Source organism: Parus major, chromosome 14 (assembly GCF_001522545.3).
Source record: "Parus major isolate Abel chromosome 14, Parus_major1.1, whole genome shotgun sequence".
Lineage (NCBI taxonomy): Eukaryota > Metazoa > Chordata > Aves > Passeriformes > Paridae > Parus > Parus major.
The window spans coordinates 14,623,600-14,631,922 of NC_031783.1; the positions used below are offsets into that span (position 1 = coordinate 14,623,600).

Consider the following 8,323-nt stretch of genomic DNA (forward strand, 5'->3'; position numbering starts at 1 on the left):
TTCCCTGGCCACTCTCCAGCCCCTCTTGTGAGGGGTCCAACGCCAGGACTGGAAGAGCAGCACTCCAACAGCAGCCACCTGCTGTGTGGGGTTGTGGTGATGTCCCTGTCCCCACGGGCAGGTGACACTCACTGGTCATTGCAGATGCAGATGATGGGCCGGAGCAGGAGCCCCCCCTCGCGCCGCCGCCGCCCCGCCTCGCCGTCCTTCCGCTGGATGATGGCCAGCAGGACGTTGATGGAGGCCTGGGGGGAAAACGAGGATGGGAGGGATGGATTCTCGCTCGTGGCACAGCGGAGGAGCCGTTAGGGGGGTAAGGTTTGGGGGCTGGCACCGAAGGGTGGCCGGGCTCACCGCGGGCGCGCCGTCGATCTCGTCGATGATGAGGCAGTTGGGCCTCTCGTGGGAGCCCAGCACCGACCTCATCTGGGTGGCGGCTTCGATGCGGGTCCGGAACACCTCGGGGCTGCGGTCATCGCTGCCAGGGGACACAGGGACAGCTGAGCTCGGGCATGGGGACACGGCCAGCATCGCCCCCCGGGACAGCATCACCTCCAGAACAGCACCGTCAGCTCCTGCACCAGCCTCCCCTGGGACACTGTCACTGCCACTGTCACCCCTGGGACACTGTCACTGCCANGCCAGCATCACCCCTGGGACACTGTCACTGCCACTGTCACCCCTGGGACACTGTCACTGCCAGCATCACCCCTGGGACACTGTCACTGCCACTGTGACCCCTGGGACACTGTCACTGCCACTGTCACCCCTGGGACACTGTCACTGCCAGCATCACCCTCAGGACACTGTCACTGCCACTGTCACCCCTGGGACACTGTCACTGCCACTGTCACCCCTGGGACACTGTCACTGCCAGGATCACCCCTAGGACACTGTCACTGCCAGCATCACCCCTGGGACACTGTCACTGCCACTGTGACCCCTGGGACACTGTCACTGCCACTGTGACCCCTGGGACACTGTCACTGCCACCGTCACCCCTGGGACACTGTCACTGCCAGCATCACCCCCAGAACAGCATCACCTCCTGAACATCCCCACCTCTGGGACACCATCACCCCCTGGCCACCATCATCTCCAGCATCACTTCTGCCACAGCATCATCTGCCCTCGTTTGTGGGCATGGGACTCAGGGCTCAGCTGGCACTGAGGGCTCACCTGGCACTGAGGGCACTCAGGGCTCACCTGGCACTCAGGGCTCACCTGGCACTGAGGGCACTCAGGGCTCACCTGGCACTCAGGGCTCACCTGGCACTGAGGGCACTCAGGGCTCACCTGGCACTCAGGGCTCACCTGGCACTGAGGGCACTCAGGGCTCACCTGGCACTGAGGGCACTCAGGGCTCAGCTGGCACTGAGGGCACTGAGGGCTCAGCTGGCACTGAGGGCACTCAGGGCTCACCTGGCGTTCATCTCCACGGCGTTGTACCCCGCGTGCCTGGCGATGACGTGGGCCAGCGTGGTCTTGCCCAGGCCAGGGGGGCCACAAAGCAGGGCCACCTGTGGCACAGAGGGGAGGTGACCCCTGGAGAGCTCCCTCCACGGAGGGGACAGCGCTGCTCCTCGGCTGGTGGCAGCAGAGGGACCAACAGCCACGTCCCCTCCTGCTCACCTTGTATTTGGGTCTCTTGTACTGGTCCAGCTCGGCCTCCAGGATCTCCTCGGTGAGCTGGACTTTAGTTTTCCATTTGTTGGGCTGCTCCTTGGGGTGGCTGAGGGCGGGCTGAGCTGCAGGGCTGGGCTTGGCCTTCTTGCCAGCGCTGTCCTTGCCGAACACCACCGTGTCCCACAGCTTGAGCCACTTGAGCAGGCAGCGGTTGGTGTACTGCAGCAGGGGAGGGAAGCAGGGAAAACCCATGGAACCCGGGCAAAATCCAGCTGAGGGCAGAGGAAGGCTCTCCTTCATGGAGGAGGCTGCTCAGGGTTCCACCTGGCATCTCCCTGGGACAAGGTGGGAGCGCTTCCCTCCCCAACTCAGCCCCCATCCCTCAGGAAAACCCTGGATAAGTCACATCAGCCCCATCCCTGCTCTGTCTTGGCTCAACTCAGCACTTCCCAGGCTCTCCCATTCCCTGCAAAACCTGTAGGTTTGGGAACCTGCCCCCCCTTGTCCCAGCACCTCACATCATCACTGAGCAGCTCAATGTAGCGCCGAGGTGTGAACTTGTCCACCCAGAGGCAGTGGGATTCAGATTCCTCCTCGGCTGCTGGATCTGTGTCCATGCTGGGATCCGGGCTCTCGGTGCTGGGCTCACTCCCCAGGCAGCTGCAGGATGGAATTCATTTACCCCAAAGCACCCCAGGAGCCAGGGCAGGGCTGGGAATTCCACCCAGACTCCTCAAGCTGGGGGTGATGAGGGCAAAAAGGTTCTTCTGCTTGCAGGTCTCCCAAAAAGAGCAGCTGGGGGGCAAATCCAGCAGAATGTCAGGGATTGGGGAGGGATTTCATCCCGATATCTCACCTGTTTATGATGTCTGACAGCTGCTGGGAGGCCTCCAGAACCTGCCTGCGACGCTTGAGCACAGACACAGAGAGGGGTCAGAGCCAACAGCCAGTCCATGGCTGGAATTTGGGAGCCAGCCCCAGCAGAGGTGGCAGGGCCAGAAGGGAAGGTCAGGGAGATGTGGTACCTCCTCATCCACCTGCTCCTTCAGGTAGGAGAAGGGCACCCCCAGCAAGTGGAGCGGGCGGCGAGCGTTCCAGCCCAGGGAATCCGGGAGCTGCAAGGACACAGCACAAACAGCCCCCTCCTGAACCACCTGGAGGCCACAGAGGAACAAAGCCGACCTTCAGATCCCTGCTCACCTCCAGCCCTGTCCTGCAGGGATCATCCCTCAGCACCAGGAAGACCCTGGTGCCCTGGCTGGATGTCACGTTGATGTAATCCTCCAGGATGGGTGGTCTCCTCAGAACCCTCTTCTTCTCCAAGGGTGGTGTGGTCTGCAGGGCGACCATTCCACTCATCTCCAGCTGGTTCGAGCTGGAAAACACCAAATTCCTTCAGCAGGGGAAGAGCCCTTTCCCTCTCTCCTGTTAAAAACGGGGTTCAGAGGGGCCGACCTGGTGTTGTGGGGAGCCAGAGGTGCCTCTGGGCCACCAGCCCAGGAGATATCCGGAGCCAACTCATCGTCTGCACCGAAATCGAGCTTCTTGACAGCTTCCAGGCGCTGCCGCTTGGGCTTCGGGGCTGGAGCACGGGGAGAGCATCACTCACGGAGCGCGGGACCCAGGGGATGCTCCAGCAGCCGGCACCGCTCGGGCCGGGGGAACAGGGCTCAGCAGCACCCGGGGAACCGGGCCAAACCTACTGCGGGGTTCGGAGGCCGGCGGGGACACGGCGGGGACCCGGTCCCGGTGCCTCTTCTTGGCGTTGGTGGGAGAGTCCCCGGGGGGGTCGGGCTCCTCCAGCAGCTGCCTCTTGTCCCGGAACTGCGAGGTTTTGGGACCGGTGGGTGGGGATGGCTCATCTGCAAGAGGGGTGCCGGTCACCGGAGGGGACCCGCGGCGTGGCGGGCACACGCGGGAGCGCAAAGCCCGCTCCCACCATCCCGGCGCCGCAGCAGCGCCCACCTTCCAGCTCGGCCAGCACCTCCAGCTCGGCGGCGAAGCGCTCGTAGAAGCCATCCTCGATCCCATCCTCGATCCCATCCTCGAGCCCATCCTCGAGCCCGGGCTCGGTGCCCGCCATGGGCCGCTCCCGCCGCGCCGCCGCCACCGGCCCCGCGCCCGCCGCGCTTCCGCCCGCGCGCGCCGCGGAGCCAGCGCTGATTGGGCGAGGCGCGCGAGAGCGAAGGTGGGACCGGCGCTGATTGGGCACGGCGCGCCGGCGAACGCGGCGAGGGCGGCGCTGATTGGACGAGATGTGAGCGCTGCCGGGAGGCGCTGCGGGAGCCGGCGGGGCGGGGGCGCTTCGCGGGGTCCCGCAGCCGGGTCCGGGTCCCCGCAGCCGGTCCCGGGTCACTTCAGTCCTGTCCGGGTCCTGTCAGCCGGGTCCCGGCTCACTTCAGTCCTGTCCGGGGTCCTCTCCGCCCTGCGTGTCCCCGCCCCGCGTGGCCTGTCCCCTCCCCTCTGTCCCGTGCCCTCCGGCGGAGCCGCTGCGATCGCGGCCGGGCTGCAGCGGGGAGCGGGGCCGGGCCGGTCGCCGCCGTGGGGATGGGCAGAGCCAGCACGGCGCGGCTGCGGGGCCTCCAGGCGTGACAGCGGGGCGGGGATGGGCCATCCACGCGTGGCGCCGGGGCGTCCCGGGACAGCGGGAGAGCGGCGGAGCCGTGCGCTGTGACAGCGGCATGGCGGCGGCTGGAGCGCTGCTGTAGCATCCGCACCGCTGTGGGACCTGCATCCACATGGTGTGACAGCGGTGAGGCTGGGGACCGGGCAGGGGGACAGCAGTGCTGCAGGTGACACTGGTACCTCGGCAGCACCGGTGCATCTCCATTCCCATCTGGGGTATCCCATCTGCAGGCCCTGCTCCCTGCCCGTGCCCATCCCGGGGTGCCCATCCCGCAGCTGGCGCTTCCTCCCGCCCCGCTCATCCCCATTCCCCTTCTCTCTCTCTTCCCCCGCAGAGCCATGGAGCCGGGCACCATCGACAACCTCTCCATCCTGTACCAGAGCTCCGACTTCATCGTGGTCAACAAGCACTGGGACCTGCGCATCGACAGCAAGATGTGGTACGAGACGCTGACCCTGCAGAGCCAGCTCAAGCACCGCTTCCCCGAGCTGGCCGACCCCGACACCTACTACGGCTTCAGGTGAGCACCTGGGCACCGAGCCCGGCTCTGCCCTCAGCTGGGGACACTCCTGAGATCCCCAGGATGCTCTTTTACCCCCGTGTCCTTCCCAGGTTCTGCCACCAGCTGGATTTCTCCACCAGCGGGGCCCTGTGTGTGGCACTCAACAAAGCGGCAGCAGGAAGTGCCTACAAGTGCTTCAAGGAGCGCCTGGTGACCAAAGCCTACCTGGCCCTGGTGAGCCCCCCTTGCCACCTCCTGCCTTGGCCTTCTGGTGTTCCTGAACATCTCTACCCTGAGGGAAAGCTGAGGGTGTTGAGGGTGTTCAGCTGGACAAGAGAAAGATTCAGAGTTGGAGCCTAAAGGGGCTCCAGGAGAGCTGGAGAGGGATTTGGACATGAAGGGCATGAAGGGACAGGACACAGGGAATGGCTTCCCACTGCCAGAATGTGCAGTTAGGTTGGATATTAGTCAGGAATTCTGGCACAGGTTGCCCAGAGAAGCTGTGGTTGCCCCATCCCTGGAAGTGCCCAAGGCCAGCTCGGATGGGGCTGGAAGCAACCTAGGGTAGTGGAAAGTGTCCCTTCCTCCAACAAGGAATTGGGCTTGGGGAAATGGGTGGCCTTTAAGGTCCTTCCAACCCCACCTTTCTGTGATTCCATGGTTCCTGTCATCGGGGGGTGGGTGAGGAGCACGTGCCAGGGCTCAGTGTCCACGTTCCTGCCCCCAGGTGAGGGGCCACGTGAGCCAGAGCCGGATGACGATCCGCTACGCCATTGGGAAGAACACCACGGAGGGCATGACCCACATGATGTGCATCGAGGGGACAGAGGGTGAGCAGCCCCGTCCCCTGCTCTGCCCACACCCCCAAGGATGTGCTGGGACATCACAAACCCCCTCTGGATCTCCTTGCAGGCTGTGAGAATCCCAAGCCGTGCCAGTCAGAGCTGATCGTGCTGGAACATGGATCCTACAGCGGAGACCCCGTCACCAAAGTGCTGCTGCAGCCGCTGACAGGTGGGGACAGGGGCAGCAGAGCCTAGAAAGGGATCAGGGAAGCTGAGAGCTGCCATGCTCGGGGGGACAAATGCCAGTAGGTGTATTGTCACCATGCCCTGAAGGAGGGATTCAGGAATTCCCTGTCCCTGATTCCCGCTCTCCCCCCAGGGAGGACTCACCAGCTCCGGGTTCACTGCAGCGCCATCGGCCACCCCATTGTGGGGGACTTCACCTACAGCCACAGGCAGGACAGCAATCCCTACAGGATGATGCTCCACGCCTACTACCTGCGCATTCCCACCGGGAAGGAGCTGATCGAGGTGTGCGCGCCCGACCCCTTCGTCACCGCCATGGACAGCAAGTGGGTGCCCCAGCACGTCACCCAGCGGCTGGAGGACGTCATCCAGGAGCTCAAGGACAAGGGGACACAGAAGGAGGAGGAGGAGAGCCAGGAAGCTGCCGGAGAGGAGGAAGCAGGGAGTGAAGGCAGCAGGGGGGAGACGGAGGAGCAGCGGGCACGGTGCGAGCAGTGGTTGGCTGAGTGGGCTCTGGAGTGAGCACAAAGCACATCCCTGCGTTTCCAGCTCCACCCTTATCCCAGCGGGTCCTCACGGAGCCCAGCGCTGCCTCCACACCTGCACTCCCTGTCTGGCTTCCCTCACTCCTGGGGCTGGCATCAGGTGGATTTTAGGAGCGGTTGAGATGGGGTTGTTTTGTAGTGTCCATCATCCATCTGGCCATGGGATGTCCCTTTCCCAATCCTGGGCCTCAGCAGCAGAGTCACATTCCAGCTTAGAGTGACCCCAAAGCTTTCCATCCCTGTCCTGGGGCTCGGGCACAGCTGGGCACTGCCTTTGCCGTGGACATTCCCACAACCTCTCCGTGCTTGGATGCGGAATTACAGCCCAGCACAGGGAGCGGAGAACGTGCTGGCTGCAGCTCCAGAGACCGTGTCCCCCATTCCCATCCCCTCACTCCAGCTGCTGTGTTTGGGAGATTGGGGGTTGGAGCATGTCCTGGGGACACCAATAGTCCCCCAGTTCCAGGGTGTCCTGTGGAACTGGACTGGGATGGGCATGGAAAGGTCCCTGCCCCTCGCCCCCTTCCTCCTTCAGCCCACCTGGGGGGGTTTTAAAGGTTTGGTGAAGGTGAAGGAGTTGATACCAAGGGATTTTAAAACTTTTTTCAATTTTCTAGGAAGAGAATCTAGTCTTTTAGGGTTTGTAAAATATGGGTGGTCTCAGGAATGAGGTATTTTTAGTACTTCCATGGTCAGAGAGCCAGCAGCCCAAAGCTTTTTTAATGGATTTTGTTACTCCTTCTACTGGCACTGCCTTTCCTGCTTTTATCCCTGCTGAGACAGGTCAGAGAACACAAGTCCCTTTCTGCTCACTCACATGAGGAAGGATCAGTGTCCCGTGGGGGTCCCATGGGGTGACTCCTGTCTGGCAGGTTTCCAGAGGGTCCTGCAGGCAGGTCCTTCAGCTGGGCACTTTGGGAAAGCTCTGGAGCAGTAGGAAAAAGATAAAGCTGAAAGAAAGGCTGGTGGGAACTGATGGGAAGAGCAGGCAGGAGGAGCTCAGCTTTGACAGATGCCAAGAAATTTCCTGGGAAGTGCCCTTGTTTTGCTGGTCATCCTGCTTTGCTTTCCCCTTCCTCTGCAGCCCTTGGGGGATGTTTGGAAATGAGGAGAACAGGACAGCTGGGGAGACACAGAGGGGCTGGAGCCCCACAGCCCCATCCCAGGGCTTTCAAGGACCACATCAGCACCCAGAGTTATTGCCACCCCACCACCCCCACCCTGTGTAAAACGGGCTTCACACAGCTGATATTGCCACCCTGAGGCGTGTGGATAAACACACCCTGGAAATCACCAAAATCCCCGGGGGGGTGGAATTGGATCACCTGTCCTGTGTGTCTCTTTTGTGGCTGGGTGCCACAGGGTGGGGATGGCCTGAGGTGCCAGCGCTGGGCACTGAGCGGGCACTGCGGGCTCTGGGCTGCTGCAGAGGGCTCGGGGGGATGCTGAAGGAGCAGGAGCCCGTTGTCCTTGCTGGCAGGTCCTGTCTCACCTTTTGGGAGGGGCTGGGAGCTGGAAATGAGCACAACGAACCCGTTTGCCAAAGATTTGGGGGGTGACGCTGGCAAGTGACAGCAGAGATTGGCACATCCCCAGGGATTTGGCCTTCATCATCCTGCCGGGATGAGGGGTGGGGACATGGGGACATGGATGGGGCTGGCACGCTGAGCCCACCAGGTTCACATGGAGGAGCCCCCACACCCCACCCCAGCCTCTGCACGCTGCTTTTCCCCAACACCACAGATAAAAAGGAATTTTCCTTACTCTGCAGAGGGAGTTTTCCCTGTCCTGTCCCCTCCTGCCCACGGGGCTGTGGCTCCTGTCATGCCCCGGGGTTGTGGTGTGGCTCTGATGTCCTGTGCACCCTGCAATTCCACTTTTGGTGTATTTACTGTATTAAACATGTCTCTGCCCTTCACTTTCCGCTCGCTGCATCCATCCCGTGCTCATGGGGGTTTACAGGAATGAGACCGGACCAGCCCCACGGGAGCGG

The 8,323-nt window shown here is 62.7% G+C and overlaps 2 protein-coding genes across 2 annotated transcripts in view; one reads left to right on the forward strand and one right to left on the reverse strand.

Moving 5' to 3' along the window:
- Nucleotides 1-3,742, reverse strand: part of CHTF18 (chromosome transmission fidelity factor 18) — a 10,677-nt gene extending 6,935 nt beyond the window's left edge. Inside the window, exons 1-11 of the mRNA XM_033518002.1 lie at nucleotides 3,592-3,742; nucleotides 3,330-3,488; nucleotides 3,082-3,208; nucleotides 2,827-3,001; nucleotides 2,652-2,741; nucleotides 2,483-2,535; nucleotides 2,145-2,286; nucleotides 1,633-1,845; nucleotides 1,423-1,520; nucleotides 355-478; nucleotides 132-245 (exon numbers count right to left, since the gene is read on the reverse strand). Of these exons, the coding sequence (XP_033373893.1) occupies nucleotides 132-245; nucleotides 355-478; nucleotides 1,423-1,520; nucleotides 1,633-1,845; nucleotides 2,145-2,286; nucleotides 2,483-2,535; nucleotides 2,652-2,741; nucleotides 2,827-3,001; nucleotides 3,082-3,208; nucleotides 3,330-3,488; nucleotides 3,592-3,709 (1,413 nt within the window). The 5' untranslated portion in view covers nucleotides 3,710-3,742. The remainder of the gene's footprint in view (nucleotides 1-131; nucleotides 246-354; nucleotides 479-1,422; nucleotides 1,521-1,632; nucleotides 1,846-2,144; nucleotides 2,287-2,482; nucleotides 2,536-2,651; nucleotides 2,742-2,826; nucleotides 3,002-3,081; nucleotides 3,209-3,329; nucleotides 3,489-3,591) is intronic.
- Nucleotides 3,743-3,915: 173 nt separating this feature from the next.
- RPUSD1 (RNA pseudouridine synthase domain containing 1) lies at nucleotides 3,916-8,248 on the forward strand. The gene is made up of 6 exons (XM_015642338.3): nucleotides 3,916-4,378; nucleotides 4,587-4,772; nucleotides 4,865-4,988; nucleotides 5,482-5,584; nucleotides 5,667-5,768; nucleotides 5,919-8,248. The coding sequence occupies exons 2-6, from the start codon at nucleotides 4,591-4,593 to the stop codon at nucleotides 6,305-6,307; spliced, it is 900 nt and encodes a 299-aa protein (XP_015497824.1). The 5' UTR covers nucleotides 3,916-4,378; nucleotides 4,587-4,590; the 3' UTR covers nucleotides 6,308-8,248.
- The last annotated feature ends 75 nt before the right edge of the window (nucleotides 8,249-8,323 follow it).